Raw genomic sequence first — 18252 nt, forward strand, 5'->3', positions numbered from 1 at the left:
AAAAGAAAAAATAATGGTTATAATAGTCATCCACTTATAGTGATCAATTTGACCCGGACGTAGGTGATCACTATAAGCAGTTTCCACTGTATTTAAGTTAGCTATGTTCCTTTTCTTAATATAGAAATGATATGATTTAATATATTTTATTGTGTTAGTGTTACCATGATAATGCAAGTATGTAATAATAGATAATATTGGTATTTGACTTGAAACTTTATTAAATGGAACCATAGTTGAGTGTAGTTTTAGCTCATTTGAATTTTTTTTTTTGGAGAAAGATCCAGTAGGTGGTGATATTGCCTTAAAAATGAATGGGAAAAAAAGCAAGGAATCTCTGACTGTATGTTTGTATGTCCTTCATGTATCTCTTGAATTATTCAGCAGATTGACTCCACACTTGGCGGGTGCATTGCTGGGGAAAGAAGGGAGTGCCATGTTGAATTTGGTGCAATTTGGACACACAACAAAATAAATATTAATAAATCTAAACTCTGGATGAACAAGCCATTAGCTGCTCCGCTCTGCAGAGGCGGGGCGGAGCTTCTGAGCTCTGCCACTGCACATCACGATCAGAGGTTTACAACCCTGCCATGAGAGAGACGAGGGGGCTACATCTCTCTTTGTTTAATAATGTTAAAAGTTGGGCTTTGTTGTGGGTTTCCTGACTCATTTTATTAAAGACAAGAGAAAAAGAAAGAGAGAGGGCGAGCGAGCTGAAAGCATGAATGAGCGACAGAGAGACAGGTGGAAAGTTTTCTCTGAGAAAGCCTGTGAATGACAGAAATAGGTTTTTTTTTCCAATTGTTTCACGGCGGTTACGTTCTAAAGCACAAATAAACAACCATCAGGCACTCAACAGGTGATTTATAGATGAACCATTTAATCCATTGCACTTCTACATTTGTTGAAGATGCATTTTTCAGAGGTCATCAGGGCTTCTTATTGAGTTAAAGAAAGAGCCATCATGAGTCAGTCACCGCTGCTCGGGGTGGAAGCGGTGCTGACTGGAGTTGTGAGCTGGGTTGTTTGGGCTGTGGTAGAAGGTCTCTGTTTTCTTCTGGATCACATAACAACAAAGAGGAATACACATGAGACCCATTACAACAGTGAGCAGAAAGCATTGTGTTACTAAGCATTGTTATTTCTATGAAAAAAAGTGTTTCGCAGAAAGATCAATATCATGAGTAAGTGTGTGCTGAGAATGATATCATTATTAAGTATACTCACAGAATTTTAGCCATGAGTCTTTTCACTGCATTTGACTGGGGGTTCAGGCAAAAGCGAAGGCCTTTATTGTTGATGACTCTGTTGAAATGGACATTAATATAACAGATGAGTCATGCAGGTAGACTGGTGGGTATCATGACTGTATTCGTTGTTTCTCCCTTCAAAAGTCATGGCAGTGCTTGTTTAAATGTCACTGTGGCTTTAGCAGGAGTTAATACTCTTGTTGTTTGTAACTTTAGTGGCTGTTCTCTGTCAGTAATATATTTTGGAATCATTATAACTAACTCTGTGTTTTCATTCAGGTCACACAATTTTGTGACATTTTATATTGCATGTCATTAACTAAAATATGTAGGGTTTGTATTTGACCTATACCTCTATATCAACTGAATATTTCAAATTCTTACAGAATCTCCACTCTGTCACAGAATGGGGTTGCTGGGTAGATCTGGATGTCTTTTATTTCAGATTCTCGGGGAAAATGATTCCAGACATGACGACACAAACACCGCCCTCCTTCATCCACTAGAGAAGAAGACAAGGAAAAACATAATTTAATTTAATCAAAAATCATTTGGACTGTGCAGAATTACAGCTCATAGCTACCAACATAGCCAAAATAAATACTTTTTATTCTTGTACTCTCATTGTTTGTCTGTCGACCATACAAACCTAATGTTGTCTATGTAATACTGTCTATCCAAAATGACAAAAAGAGGAATAAAAACTTACTTTGGGCTGCAGAGACCATGACGTCCAGGAGCAATATCACTTTAACGATGCTGGACATTGTTGAGACTGGTGCTCCAAAAAAAATCTTGTTCCTTGTAAGCAAACAACAAACAAATCCTGTGTGTTTGCTCACCGGTTTGTTGATCTATGACTTTTGGACATGCAAACAGAACTGAAACGGCCACACAGACAGCAGTGCCAGTGAATGCCCCTCTCTGTCAGCAGAGCCGGCAGGAGTGATGACCCGGAACTTAAAAAGTCCTGCAGCCTGTTTAGGTCTAAGTGTGGTGCAATGTATAACAGTTCCCTAATTGTAGTTTTATATGCAGCAAATATGTGTGTCACTCACTTTGTTGGGACAGAAATCTGTTCACACATGACATCATATTATGGACAAAAAGCTGCTGGTCCCCATTGGTTAAAGGTATTGGTTACTGAACCAAGCGTTCAGAGCAGGTTGAAGCATACACATACACATCTGACATTATAACAGTATACTTTTTAAAAAAAAAAAATCACAAAAAGCATATATCCTCTTTAAGAAACATCCATTCAATAAAAGTGAGTTTTAAGAAGTGATTTAAAGGATCCTACAGAGTTGGCCAGAAACTCAGGCAGGGAGTTTCATAGCTGATTTACGACGAGGTCAGAGTGGTTTCAAACCTTGCAGGATGACGTTGACTTTCCTTAACTGCTGTTTTGCTTACAACTAGGAAGTTTAGATTTTAGTGAACTATATCTGAGAGCACAACAAAATACTGTAATACTTCTCCAGATAAGGTTTGGTTCAAATAAAGAGAAAAAAGTAACACTTTATTTAACAGGTCTGTGATTTCCAGATTATTTCCAAGCAAGTATCCTTGATGTAATTTGGTACCAAATTTAGATGTTGAATTGTATTCTTACCTGTTGACAATTTTCACATTTTTGCATGTTCAGTTGACCTGCTTTGCACTGACTAAAAGATTCCCTCCAGGTTTTACTACTGTAGCAATTAATTGGAATCAATTAATGTGAAGTGCACCAGTTCAGCACAGTCTCTATTTCCCTTACACTACCAAGTTCTCTGAAATTATTGGAAAGGTTATGGAACCATAAAAACAAAATACTGCATTAACTTTCCAGCTAAGGTAATTTTGCTAATAAGCAAAATGTATTTTGTCTGAAGTATCCTGTATCTAAGTATCCTTGAAAGAATAATGGAATTTGGTACCAAATTTAGGGAAAACAGAAATTTCCTTGAAAGAAAAGTCCAATTTAAACCTAAGTAAATATCCATTCATTATCCATTCATTATTGAAAACTACACGTTGAATTGTATTCTTACCTGTTGACAATTTTCACATTTTGCATGTTCAGTTGACTAAAAGTTCTCTCTAGGTTATACTAGCAATTAGTTGGAATCAATTAATTTGAGGTGTACCAATTTAACACAGTCCATGTTCCCTATAATAGTTTATAATAATAATAATATTAAATAATAATTATGATTATCATTAGGAAATTATTCAGAAGCTAGAGACCCATAAAAGGAGAAATATTACACTCAAAGAGTAGAGCATCTAAAATAAGTAATGTTGTAACCTAATCATAATTAAAGTAACGTTAAGTTTACTGCTCATGAGCTTCTTTGCTGTTCTCCTGTTTCATCTCCTCATTAGTTCAGTTAGTATTTCAGTCCTGTGTTTCAGTTCAATCTTGTTGGATCCTTTGTCCTGTTCAGTTTTGCAGCGCTTTGACTTGAAGACAGCCCAGTTTTCCTCTGCTGTTGATTCATTTAGTTGAAAATGAGGAGATATCTCTACCATACCTCCTCATTTCACTGCAAAAACCTAAATAAGGTAGCAGCAGGGAGCTGGAAGTGTCTGGTTAAGTTGCTGTTGGCTATATGTCATTTCCAGTAAACAAACATCTAAATATCACAATATAAAATGTGTGTTTACTGTTTAAAAAGTACAAACGTAGGACAGCAAGTACTCACCCATCTTTTACTTGAGTGGTTACGTCTCCAGTCTGATCTTGAGTGCACAGCTGATACTGGTACGTGGTTTGTTTACATGACATAACAGAAGTGCATATTTAACAAGATGAACTTATTTCTGACATATTTTTTTCAAGTTTTTCTCTATTTTTTGCTTTATTTATTGCGTGTTTATCTCCTTAAGCTTCTAAAAGTTATAGAAATAAAACAAAATCCTTTGTCATTACAATGCAACATGTGAAATCTGTTCTGGTCAAAAAGATCACATTATGTTTTGTACCTGTGCTATAGATAGATAGATAGATAGATGGATAGATAGATCTGGTAAGTTTATAAGATGTTAAGAGGTCACATTTACTGGGATTTACATGAGCCTAATGTGTACATTTGTGTCTGCTGTCTGATTCATGAAGAGCCATGTAAAATATTTGAAGTCATCTATAAAAGAGGAAACTTCAGCTTACGTTTGAGGGCCAAATATTTTTGTTGAATGGCCAGATTTGACCTACTATTTGCCACTGATTTAGTCTAAGAAATGTCAGAAAACTGTTATGAAATGCCCATCATAACTACCCAGAGCCCACATATAGCTCATCACAGTATTTCTATCTGAGAAGCCCGTGGCCGAAGTGCCGAACTCGTTTTTGTTCGGCAGTTTTCGTAAAGTACAAAGGTTAACGTGACGTCATCACAGCCATTTTCTGTCTGTCTATCTGTCTGTGTGTCTGTCTGTTTGAAGTCACAACACATGTAGTTAGTTATTGGTCGTATGTGGTGATAGATCGGATTGTATTCTAACATTACACATTGTTTTATTGCGATTTTTTCGTGTGTTTATCGTCGCTTTAGCTAACGTAAGCTGCGGTGGCCTGGCGCGTGTCGTGGACGGAGGTAAGAGAACTGCGTAACGTTAGCTGCTAATTAGCTTTAACCACCAACAGTTAGCTGCTAGTAATGTTTGGAGGATTTGGTGAGTAAACTCACAGTGAGCTATTTTGAGGGCGTATATAGGCGATGTTGGAGTACTTATGAACACTCCACCCCCTCCAAAATAGTTAGTACAGCGTAGAGATGTCGTTAAGGTGAATTTAAGTGTCTGTTTATTACATCTGGAAAGCTATGGCTGAGTTTAAAACTAAAGTTGCATCTCAAATACTAAAACCAAACACTAGTTGTCCTTGGAAACAACGTTGACGCTCTTGAATTGTCATTGGCAGCGTTATTACCGTGACCTATGACAGCTAAATTAACGTTAGCAATTCAAGCAACTCAACTAATCTGCCATTAACATTTATTTTGTGTAGCTGTGTGATATAGATTATATACATTTTTGAAGTATTTGTACTTTACTTGAGTATTTCCATGTGATGCTACTTTTTACTTCCACCCCACTACATTTCAGAGGGAAATATGTAGGATAATACTCCACTACATTTATTTGACAGTGTCAGTTACTTTTCAGATGAAGATTTGACACAATGAGTAATATAACAAGCTTTTAAAATACAACACATTGTTAAAGATGAAACCAGTGGTTCCAGCCTTTTTGGCTTTTGACGTCTTACCACTACCACAGTGATATAGCATGCCTTCATGACGGTTATTTTGTTCATAACTGTTTTAGAAAGGCTAGGCTGCAGCTAACATTATCTTCATTATTGATCAATTAATGTGTTAAGTCCTTAAATGTCAGAAAATGCTGAAAAATGTCAATCATTGTTTCCCAAAGCCCAATGTGAAGTCTTCTAATGTCTTGATTTGGCCACAGTCCAAATATACTCAGTTTGCTGTCATAGAGGACAAAAGAAACCAGAAAATATTCATATTTGAGAAGCTGGAATCAGAGAATTTGGACATGACTTAAAACAATGAATTGATTATCAAAACAGTTGTAGATTAATATAATAGTCGGCAGCTAATCAATTAATTGACTAATTGTTGAAGCTCTAAGAGTGATGTTGATTCATTTTTATAGTATAGTTGGGCCACACTATTAAAACAGTATAAGGATAAATTCTCATGTCAGTATATATTATATTAGTTTTTAATTCTTTGTCTTTATGACCATTCATCAGTCAGGGTAGAGACAAAATATTTGAGACAATTTCTAATTGGGAATCAGAAAAGATACAGGTATCCCAGTAAAATCATTATAGTCTCCTAGCAGGTGTTGCGTTATTTTGTCTGTTCGAGCAGCTTAAGATTTCAGGTCTCCAGGTCACATTTTTAAAACAAGTGTAAATTATTTGGAGAGATAACACTTGATTTTTAACTTCTAAAACACCTTGCCACAAGAGTTTACCCTTAGGAGACTGTTGTTGTTGACAGAAATTAGACACACAGTGTAGTTATTTCTTAGTTATACTTTGTAAAAAAAAAAATGCTGTTCTCTTTGATAACTTAATCACTGCCTGCACTGTATTGTGGTTCACTGTGTTTTGCCTGCAGCATTAATCTTGTAATAAAAACCTCTCCTTTTCTTGAAGGTTGAGCAAATGTCAAGACCGAGGTCCCGATCACCACGTTACAGGTAAATGCATTGTCTTTGTGATTATAATACTGTGTCCCAGGAGATCTGCGTTGCTAATAACTGACAGTTGATAATTTGCTGTTGTACACAAAACAGTGTCTATTCAGATTTATTGATTTCTGTAGTACAAGTGGTGATGTGTTTTTTTTCTCCAATATTTCATTTTTCAGGAGGTTCCCATGGGAAGAACCTGACTTTGATCCTTACAAAGTTCTTGCAGAATTGGACGGGAATCCGTTGGACAGGAGTCACCGCCCCAGAGAAGATCCTGAAGAGCACTGGGACTACTTTGGGGAAGACATGTATCCAGAAGGCCAGAGAAGATCCCCTCCTTTCCCAGATGACCGTCAGTTTGGGCAGAAACGCCATCCAGACCAGGAGGAGTTTTACCGCAGGAGGCCATCACCCCATCACGATGTGATGGACTATGGTGACCGGAGGTTTTCCCCACAGCATGACGGAGGAGGAGATGGAAACAGACGGAGAGGAGGGTTTAGAGAAGAATTCCAGAGATTTGAAAGCAGGGGGAGGTCGCCCCTCTCTCCTCTGAGGTTACCAAGGGAAAGCTTGCCGCTGACACCAAAATCTCATCCAGACCACTCACAGAGAGAGCCGGGGATGGGCTGGAGGAGAGAGGAGCAGGGCAGAGGTCGAGGAAGGTTCAGAGACCCCAGTCCCAGTGTAAGATCGGATGACCAAAGAGGGGGAGCAGGTAGGGAAAGAGGCAGGAGGAACGCACAGGGTCCTAACAGATTCGGACGAAGAGAGGCTCCATCCCAAGAGAGAAATCCTCCTTTTAAAAGGCAAAGAAGAGAAATGGATGACGCCAATCATCTTGGGTAAATTTTAAGCAAAATGCTTTGCAGCACTATCGCAGGGAAAAAAGGAAACCAAGAATGCAGAGGATTCTCATCTTTCTTATTTTTCATAGAGCAAAATTCCTCACTTACTGTCATCATGCCTTATTTCCTATATTGCTAAATACTAGTCCAAAAATATTGCATGTCTGTAAGTTTTGTTGGCAAGCATGTCTTTGTTGAACATAATGTAGTTATCAATAGAAACTATTGTTTTAAAAATCTACATCACAGATGTAGTAGTAAATCAGATATTTATTAATTATAAATCCAAAGATAATTTAAACATTAAGTTTTGAACCAGATGAGAAGATTTAATGGTTCCATGTGTTGTTGAACCATGTCACCTCCTCTTATGCCATCACAGGTACGGGAATGAGGAGAAGTTTGGGGAACAGCGTTACTCAGTGGGCACACACAGAGATGGGTATGGAGGAGACACCCATGGGGGCCTTCCCCATGGGGACATTCGGCACTCAGGACCACTTGTCATTGAACATGATCACGGCATCATAGAAAGCAGAGAACGGCCAAGGTGGGAACAACTTGATGATCGTGAAGATCATGACCTTGATCGACAGAGGAGTCCCCATCCAATGAGCTCCTCTCAGGAGCGTTTCAGAATGTCAAAGAGCAGGTTGGAAGTTCGGGAAGACATGAGAGGACGGCATTTTCAAGATAATTGGAGAGACTCCAACTACCATGAAACTAGGAGGAGCACTCTGCCGCAAGACAGACCAAACCCCATAAGATATGGTAATCGAGATGGTCCCATGATGCACAGAGGGAGGGGCGGTTCTCGCCCATTGAGAGGGAGGTTTAATCGCGGCCAGGGTGGAAGGACTGGGCCGCCCAGGAATCAACCACGCTCACAGCAGTCCCCCCAGGGATACCAAGATCTTCCTCACGAACAGCAAAGACCAGGGTACCAACCCCTCAGGGAAGACTGTTACGAGGATTCCAGTGAAGAAGAGCCTAACTGGGCAGAGGAAGACAGACTTCAACAGTGGGAACGTGAAAGGGCCGGAAGTCTTGACCGACACCTACCGAGGGTGGATTTGGATCCTAAAATGCCCCGTAAGAGGGAGCGCGGGTGGAATGAACAGAAAACCAATAACATGGCTGTTGTAACTGAGGAAACGCTAACCATCAAGGTGGACATGAGCCGACCCGTAAACCAAAACAGGTAAAGTATTTTTCAATCAAAAATGATCAAGGGTGAGGGGTGAAAGTTCACACTTTCTTTTTCTAAACTCATGGAAAGCTGCTGCATGAAAAGAAACAGCCATGTGGAGAGTGGAGACTGCAGGTGAAGACACTGATAAACAGGAGTTAAAAATTTTAATTGAACAGGATTTGGTTGAAGTTGGAACCAACATCATCAGAATTTACAATGTCAGAAAAAATGTGTCCTAGATGGTAAGGCACTGCTACTATGTGCATCTACAAATTAGATGTACAGTTATACCTTGTGGACCGGGATGCCTTGCGCAATTTTCTTCAAGAAACATTTTAATCCGAAGGTGAAGTTACACTCACATGAAAACTTTTGGATTGACATGCCATCAGAAAGACGTGCATCCAGCTCTTCCAACTACTTTTACTGTAGAAGCCAAGGAAATGTTCATGAATCACTGATGAGTGGTGGCTGTGTTTTGGAGCAAGTTAACATCTCGTAAATGAGCTGGCATCACCTCTTCAAATAAAGAAGATTCCACTGGAAGCAAATTCATAAAAATGAGAATTTCTGTTGCATCTCATTCAACAAAAATGAGAGAAGGCAAGTGTCTGAAACAGTTAACTGGAGTTATATGAAGTCAACAATTCTCATATTTCTGCTGCACACAAACTGGTTACTATGGTGCATTGCCAGTGTATTTGTACACTGATGATTCATATATGAAGCAAGATAGAGAAGAGCACAGCACATCCAAAAACAGAATACTAATTGAAGCCACTATTTTACATTTACGAAGACTGCTTAACCAGACAAAATGCAACAACTACTGAGAACAATCTGGACATGATCGAAATTAAAGAAGGAAACAGTGTTCGGCCTGAATGTTTGGAAGAAGAGCTTCACAATGGACATGTTTTCATCAAAAGTGTTGATTTTGTTGTATGGGAAGAGATACAGGCAGGATTCAACCAAATCCCAGCAGATACACATCCCAGGACAACAGACGAAACATCAAGGCCATCGAACTTGTCTGTCTGAAGAAGCAAGACCTTAAAATCTTTCTGATGAGAGAAGTTGAGTGGGCTGCAGAAACTAACCATTATACAGTCACTGTGGACTTATGTTTGAATCCTGAACCCAAAATCATCCCGAAGAGCTGAACCAGGCATTGATTCCCATCATCACCCTGCACGTGGCTCAGTGTGTGAATATGGTACAGAGCCTACTAATCCACCTGAAAATGGAAGACTTCACTCTTCATCATCTTCAATCCTTTCTTCTTATACGGCACTGAACATCATTTTACAAATCTCTCTACATATGGGACGACTACCATCATGCTCATTTTGTGTTAAACCACCACCTGATTGATGCCACGCATGCTGCCTATGGGTGAGCTGGTTTTCATTGGCGCCGCTTCTGATTTTCTGACTTACTTGAAGAGAGCTGAGTGACTGTAAAGCTGGATCTGGAAAGGTAAACCCAACAAACTGAGGAAGGACATGTCGGCTGATCTTGTTTCAGAAGGGAAGTCAAACAATGCTGGCAGAGACAGAAAGTGCTCTGTGAAAACAAGGATTTAAGATGGGCAAGCTTTGGCTATTACTCATTTATCTCCTGAGAAAGCAATGCAATTTACTTTGTCTTTATGACATGAGAGAGAAGGAACTATCATTAAAGGAAGGATGTTAAAAGCAGAAAATTATGATGTTGGAGCTCTACAGTGAGGGGGGAATGTTTGGAATATTTGACAGGAAGATGAGAGCGTTTTCAAGCTTGACAGGAGTCGTCAGTCCACATGCTACTTGAGCTATTTTCCCAACCGAAGCTGAGGTTTGAAGATAAAAGAACATGCACATTTTGATTGTTCCTTAGTGGGAAGAAGAGGAGACGAGCACATCAGCCAAGGTCAAAAAATGCTCTGGCATGATTTCCTACCCTGCGTAGAAGAGCAGGAGGAAGAATTTGTACCTTTGGCTTGAAGAAGATCAAGACTACTGAAACATGTTTGTACAATGGCAACGATGTTAATTTAATCACATACTAATTTTGGAGAGAGGAATTGGGAGTACATCCACTCCAGGATTGCTGAGACATATCCAAGGTCAGAGAGACATGAACAACTAAGGAATCTTGTTTTTGCTGATTCTATACAAGAACAGGACCTCTGAATCAGTTAATTACCTCCAAGAGTAATTAATGATGTGAGATGATTCTGTGAGTTCAGTTTACTAACGAACATGAAGTCATTTGGCTGAAAGAAGAAATTGAAGGCATGAAGATAATCATCCAATAAATGGAGAAGTTCAAACGTCATCAGTTCCAGCATCGGTGAAATTGGAGCCAAGAACAAAAACATCAGTGCTGAAAATATGAGAAATTGAAACTGTGAACATGATCATAAATTTTGAAAAATTACAGCATCCAAAGCCATGAACATAAACATCATCAATGCTGTTGAAAGGGAAAATTGAAGCCATGAACAGAAACATCATCAATGCTGAAGGAAATCAAAGCACCATTATTGCTGTTTATACAAGAAATTGAAGATGTGGATGAAATAAAGGGAGAAATTTAAGCATAATCAATTCTGTCTAAAGGAGACATCAGAGCCATGAGCATAAACATCATTGGCACTAAAATGGCAAAATGAAGCCATAAACACAGACGACAATGCTGTTAAAACATCAGTGCTGTTGAAAGGAGATAATAAAACTATGAATATAAACATCAATCTGAAAAAAGGAGATATTGGAGCATCATAAATTGTGTCAAAAGGAGAAACTGAATGAACAATCGAAAGCTGAATGAGGAGCTGTCAAGTGCTGGGAAAACTGGGGAACCGCTCTAAATAACGAGCCATCATTGAACAAGAGCGGACAATTTAAATTTTACCATGACTGGAGTCAGTGTCCGAAATATCGGAGAAACTGGGATTCTAAGCAATCAAGCCAAACTGAAGATTTAATGGATCAAACAAGAAAAGAAGTGTGAACTTTTACCCAAACTTTAACTCCCCTGTCTATTGGTCTTCTCCGGCTTTCACTTTAAACCTTTCAACTATACATAAAAAGATTCTGAATTAGTACGATTGTGTGTACTTCTGTTAGGGTACACGTCCATTCTTTTTAGTTAATTTTAGGATGTAGTTATCGTAAACAATCCATTGTTGAAGTCGTGAAAATGTTTCCAAGGTAAGTTTGTTGGGTAAGGTAAAGATGCTGATTCTATTTGTCTTTTTCTACTGACAGGCACAGAAAGGGTTTTCTTTAACACTTATTGGCATTTTAGCTAAAAGTAAGAAATATACGCTTACAGTGTTTTGTCTTTCAGGACTTGAAACTTTTTTTTTCACAAGGCATAGAAATTAGTGGCCTCCAAAACTGACAAAGGCTACTCAAAGGAGTAATTCATTCGTTGTCAGTTCACCCTAAACAAGTTAGGTAGCAAAACTCTCTGTTAGCTCTTTAACAAGGAAAATCATCAAATATGGTAAAATTACAGGGTCGTCCAGCATTTGAAACTAAAGTCCAAGCCAATTTTTTTTTTCTTTTTACAATGAAGAGGAGTGAAAAAATTTACCAGGTCATTTTTCTTCTGTGTACTTATTTCAGTTATGGGCTCTTGGCAGTTGGTTTTAACTTTTCTCTTCTTCCTCCACCTCCTCCTCTGCAGCCAGATGTGTTACTCGTCAGACAGGCAGCTCTCTCTAGACCTGGTCAACGTGGGTCGACAGCGTCTGGACTTCCTGCCCATGCTAGAGCACTCTGGGACGTACCGGGAATCCGCCATGCACACTGGGACTTTTGCCCAGGAAATCATCACACTGGTGCATCACGTCAAAGGTCAGCACATTATGCACACATGTGTATCTACATCTGTACATACATGTGTTTAGAATAGAAATACTTTAATGTACTTGTAAGGAAATCAGTCTTGGACTCCATTTTGAGTACAACAAATATACAATTTACAGACATAAACCACTAAATATTAAAAAAAGACACAACATATTCATTATTACACTCAACCATACATAGCTATTGCACAAACCCTAAGCCTTAAATTGGATTTAATCTACATCTTGGAACCTTGTGTCAATTAACTTTATACAAAGTTGAGTTAACAGATGAAACTTAAAGTAAATCAATATCTGCTGTGAGCAGTTTTTCCTTTAAAACAGCAGCAGTTCTCCTCGGTTCACCTGCAGTGTTTCAGGTACTCGGCAGGTCGGTTTTTCCTGCATCTTGGAGAAGTCGCCACAGTTCTTCTTCTGTGGATTTTGGTGTCTCAGCTGCTTGTGTCTCTTCATGTAATCCCAGACTGATTCCATGTTGTTGAGATCAGAGACCATCTGTTGCAGGACTCCTTGTTCTTCTTGTTGCTGAAAATAGTTCTTTATGACCCTGGCTGGATGTTTGGACTCGTTGTCCTGCTGCAGAACGAATTTGAGACGATCAGGCGCCTCCCTGATGATGTTGAATTATGTGCTGTATATCAAGAGCTGTTGTTCAGTACTGTGTAATCTCAATCTGCATAGAAACACAGAAGTGCCTCCCAGCTGAGAATGTTATGAATGTACACACCAAAATACTCGGCAGGACATTATCAATCCTAATGTATTGAGTGAGATCAGTTAAAAAGGAATGAAACTATCTGATGATAAACCAATTAACAAGCATCTCTCAGTTTCTGAATATGTGTAGCTGCATGGTGTTAAATGCTGAACTAAAATCTACAAAAAGTATCTGCTGTGTCACAGTTTTTTCACTGAAAAAACAGACACTAGAGGAATGAGTCCAGAATTAAATCATACACGCTGCACAGGCCAGAATTTGATTCTCATCTGGGTTTAAGAACTCACCAAAACTGTTGGAGCAAACAAATCAACATCCACTGTTTAATGGAATCATAAAGGAAAACGTGCTACACATTAACACCTTTACACTGCTTCACAACATTATAATTTGTTCCAGCTCGGTGCATCACATCACCCAAAGGGTAAAGAGACGTTTGTGTGTCGCTTTTAATTTACTGTTGCATATATATTAGATATATCAGACTCCAGGTTTACAAAGTGAATTCTTGTCTCTCGTCTGTGTTTACAGAGCAGTATTTCAGAGGTGATGGCGCCACCCTGAACGAGCGTTTCTCAGCTCCCCAAAAAGGCGGCTACACTGAAGAAGAGACGGAGGAGCTGACGTTGGATGAGAGGTTCAGCTCAAACCGGTATGTCGCATTGCCTAAGACCTATTTAAATGAAATGTGCTCACAAAGTAATTGAGAGAACACACACCAGCAATTTAAAACACATCCCTTAATTATAATTCAGATGGAGCTGAAGATTTATCTTATAATGTAAACACTGGTGATTAAAACTGTTTTCCCTTCCTGGTGTTTCTGCTCTGCAGAGGCTTCAGCTTAAATATGGAAACACTTCTCGATGACGACAAGCCGCTGTTCTCCAGACTGGGACCCGTACAGGTAAATAATTACCGTCCTAGCATCCTGAAGTCACTAGACAGTGGAGACTATTATGGATTGTATTGATGTTGTGATAACAGGGTTTGAGCCAGCCGCCGATGCGAGGCCCGGGGGACCTGAGACATGACCTGGAGAGGAGGAGACAGGAGAGGCTGGAGGGCGTGAAGGTCACAATACCAGGGAACAGTGTCTCACAGAAGCGACCAGCAGGCCCAGTCAGGTGAGATTATACTCCTGCTTCTTCTTCACCTGCAGAAATGTGGTTCTTCTTCCTTGCGTCTTGTCAGTATTTATCACTCTGCGGTCATCAGTTTCTTGTGTACGGTGAGGTTAAGTAACACTCATCGGGGAGATTTTGAGACAAAGCTGCTTGTAGAAGAGCGCTGACTCACGTGTGAGTTGAGTTTTCACATTTTAAGTTCAAGTTTGTATTTTTTCTGATAGGTGAGATAATGTAGATCTGACTAAATGATAAATGTTATAAGAGCATACAAACACGTTTCTGAGAGCCATGTAAAAGTGTAAATCCTTGTTCAATACAGTCTCAATAATAAGAAAAGTTAAGCTCAGAGCGTACATGTTGAAAATGTATACACTCAAACAAAGTTACATAAGTGCTTCACAAGAACATTACGCACAAAATATCAATCACTCACTTAAATTGTCCCAAAGAGTAAATGATTACACAGCAGTGAAACAGAAATGCAAGATTAAAATTCAAAGCACATAAACACATTATATAAATACAAATATAATATAAAAGGAGGATTCAAGTCTTTGTTATTTTGTTTGTTATTTACCATTTTTCTCTCCCAAAAACAACAAAGTAGATTAAAACTAAAGATAACCAAGATAAACTAAAGCTCCTCGGCTGGAAGGAGGACAAATAATTAAAGCTATCAAAGTGTGAAGCATTAATCTTTCAGTACTTTGAAAGATAAAATTGGAATAAAGTTTGTGATTATTAATTGAAAATTAAAGACAAGAATATGTGTACTCAACCCTGCAGCTCTTCATGTTTCTTTTTGGCACTTTTCTCTCATGAGAATCAGTAAAATTACAGTCGAGTAATAAAAAACCACACAGGATGTTTTTCACAGCAGCGTTTGATCGCTGTGAGGTGAAACTCTGAAATGATTCTTTTAAAATCAGCAGTTCTCAGCTACGTGTCGCTGATGTTCAAGAGTCTCTTTACTGTTTCCCACCAAACACTAAACTTACATTTATAATAAACTGAAGTTTCCTGTAACTTGTGCTCATGTTTGTTTCAGTGAGCAGAGTTTAGAGGATGATGTGGCTCAGATGGAGGACGAAGGATTCTCTAACTGGCCAGAGGAGCAAAACAGGAGATGGGAAGGCAACATGGTGAGTGTCTTTAAGAGTCGAGTTGCAGTAGAATTTGACCTATGACCTTTCAGTCAATCTTTAACCTCTTTCTCTCTTTCAGGGACCAAGGAGAGGAGCTTCCTACAGGCCGAACACAGGCCCGCAACGAAGGAACAATCACTTCAGCAACCGTCAGGGACCAATGAGACGACAGAATAACCGCAACAACCCTGCAGGTAACAAACATCCCTGCACACCAATACAGACACAGACTAACACGTGAGGAAAAAAGCTTTACTTTGTGAAAAAAATACAGTTTGGTCTGTAATGATGTGGTGACCAGTTACATAACAGGAGAAATTATCTTTATTTTTGACAACGTTCAGAGAATCTAAAGCAGCCATAAAGTGCCGACAGATGTGTGAACAGATCCATGTATGACAACACATAATGTCATAAAAACATGTCAGTTTTTGAGTATATTGAGCCTTTAATTGTTGAGTCGTTGAGTTTGTGATTGGAAACTTCACTGCAGTCACTGAAAGCCAACGTCTTTGTGTGGATGATCTTCCTACTTTTAAAATCAACAAAACAATTCAAAAATAATTAATGAGCTGAGATGAGCAGATACCAGTCATGAGAGTGATAAAATACCAGTTTGTTCCAGTATAGCTGCAGCAGAGTGGATCAACAGGACGAGACTCTTAAAGCTGCTCTGCGGAGTTTTCTTGTAAATAAACAAAAGTTATGTTATGTCCTCATGAAACAAAGTATTCAGTAGTTTACGAGCTTGAGGTCTTCTTCTTCACTGCCTTTGTTGGTGCATCGCTGCGTTTCTCTGCAGCCTACAAGAATAAAAGCTCATAAAAAGCTGCTCCGTCTCTGCTACTAGAGGTCAGAAACTCTACAACCTTTAATGTTTGAGCACATAAACCTGTTCTCATCATCTGTGCATTAAAAACAAACATTTCATTAACTATTTTTGTTTTGTTTGTTTTTTAATTGCATCTCAATCATAAATTTGAACAACAAGAACTTGTCGTTGCTAAACAATAATGTTTAATTGTCGCATCTCAGCAGCTACGACGCCTTCCGGTGTCTCACAGTCGTGTTCTCCCTGCACGGATTCACTATCAGCAGCTCAGCGTGACGCATTTAGTCAGATTTATTCAGTGGTGAACTGGGTTTGTTCCTGTTGTGTAACGACCTCGTCGGCATCCTCTGGCAGCTTCGGGCGGTGGAATATTCCCCTCGACCTTTGACTCAGTGACACGTTACGGTTTTAAGGAGGTTTCCCTCCCACTGATCAGCTTCTAATCACCTGAGCTCATCCCAAATCCCATTTTCTCTCCTCCTCTTCCTCCATTCACACTGGTCAAATACAGTTTGAGCTGCATTAAAGCCACCGTTGACCCACCTGATCAACATGACCTGAATTGTTTTCTTTCTTGTCTTTCTTCCGTTCTCAGGTCCAAACTGGTGATCAGACTAATGGGAAGATATTTCACTGGGATGCTGCTGATTTTATGAAGACTGATCACACAACCTTTCTAAAAACCAGCCACTTAACGAGAGCGTTTTGTTCTCGTCTCGGGCCAAATTGCACCGGTGATTCTGGTCAACAACACGATGTCGACGTCGTACCAAACTGTGAAAGAGTCTCCGCTCCTGCTCCGCTGTGGGCGGCAGACTGAACGATGAATCTGATGAACCTGAATGTGAAACATTGATACCTGCAGCGCCGGTGATCCTGTAACTGTTCTGTCTTTTTCACTTCTGTTTATCTGTGTCTTCCTGTTTTCTGAGTTCTTTGTTTTCACGTTTGTCCTCCTTTCATGTTGATTTGCTGCCTTCATTTAAACCTATACTTATGTTTTTTTTAAATCAAGCGGTTGCTGTCTGTCGGAGATAATGTCGTCTACGGCTGTATCGTTGAGAAGCAGAGATGTTAAAGGCTCGTGTGAAGATACTGGATGTTAAATGACCTTTTTGTTGTACATTCATACATTTGTTTGTTTCTCACTTCCTGTTGCCACTTTCCAGTGAAGAACACACCACCAGTGACGTTTGTAGACTTTTGTTTCTTTGAGTTCTTTGTTATGAAAAACACTGCAGATGTTATGTTGATTACTGCTGTTTAATTTCAGTTTAATCTAGTCTGTACCACTCTATCAGTATAATACCAGCCTTACTGTCAGTGACACACGAGCACGTACCGCTCACCACGTGTCGCTTTTCATAATAAAACACTTGTCATTTTGATTTTGAGTGTCGGTGGTGTTTCAGAGTTAAAGGACGGGTTCAGAAATATTTCTTATGTCTTAAAACAACAGTCAGGAGCCCAAATGAACATAGAAACAGGTTCTGCTTGCTGTAATCATCCCTCCTGTTCATGCTGGACATTAAAAGTTCCCTTTCTAAAGTGATGGAGGACAAAATCCAGTTTTAAGTTTACAAAAATGAATTTAAAAGTTTATCTGAAGATAATATGAAGCTTCAGCTGTCTGGGATTGTTTGGACAGAGGATTGTGAGCATTAAAGCTGACACTGCTGATGGCTACAGAAGCTAGGAAGTGTTGATTGTAGCAAGCACACAAACAACATAAAAAGTAGTTTATATTGTTAATTATATTATAATGAATTCTTCTTGTATACTGGTGGGAACTCCTGTGAAATAAGGGATATGATGAGTAATTCTAGGCTATAAAATCTTCAGTAGTGATTCTTATTTTTCATCTATGATAAAATTTAGATGAAGCAGAGTTAATATGGAAACAGCAAAGCAAAGACGGTGAAACAGCTGGTTCAAACCTCATCAGGTCACTGTGACTGAACCTCAGAAGAACCTCAACAATGTTTTGTCCTCGAGGCCTTTAGTCAGATTTTGTTTTTTTTGCTGACGGCAGAAAACAGCAAACAAAGATAAGATGGA

General features: G+C 39.2%; 2 protein-coding genes across 2 annotated transcripts; one reads left to right on the forward strand and one right to left on the reverse strand.

Moving 5' to 3' along the window:
* Positions 1 to 863: 863 nt before the first annotated feature.
* Positions 864 to 6348, reverse strand: LOC137173612 (C-X-C motif chemokine 10-like). The gene is made up of 6 exons (XM_067578510.1): positions 4928 to 6348; positions 3944 to 3999; positions 1963 to 2054; positions 1638 to 1755; positions 1231 to 1308; positions 864 to 1060 (listed from the first exon to the last, which is right to left on the reverse strand). The coding sequence occupies exons 3-6, from the start codon at positions 2018 to 2020 to the stop codon at positions 973 to 975; spliced, it is 342 nt and encodes a 113-aa protein (XP_067434611.1). The 5' UTR covers positions 2021 to 2054; positions 3944 to 3999; positions 4928 to 6348; the 3' UTR covers positions 864 to 972.
* On the forward strand, positions 4632 to 17582 carry zgc:112982 (uncharacterized protein LOC503771 homolog). The gene is made up of 11 exons (XM_067578507.1): positions 4632 to 4834; positions 6430 to 6473; positions 6644 to 7312; positions 7698 to 8516; positions 12186 to 12355; positions 13619 to 13739; positions 13922 to 13994; positions 14075 to 14214; positions 15266 to 15359; positions 15442 to 15556; positions 16790 to 17582. Exons 2-11 carry the CDS (start codon positions 6439 to 6441, stop codon positions 16801 to 16803), a joined length of 2250 nt encoding a protein of 749 aa, XP_067434608.1. The 5' UTR covers positions 4632 to 4834; positions 6430 to 6438; the 3' UTR covers positions 16804 to 17582.
* The last annotated feature ends 670 nt before the right edge of the window (positions 17583 to 18252 follow it).

The sequence above is a fragment of the Thunnus thynnus genome, chromosome 21, assembly GCF_963924715.1.
Source record: "Thunnus thynnus chromosome 21, fThuThy2.1, whole genome shotgun sequence".
NCBI lineage: Eukaryota > Metazoa > Chordata > Actinopteri > Scombriformes > Scombridae > Thunnus > Thunnus thynnus.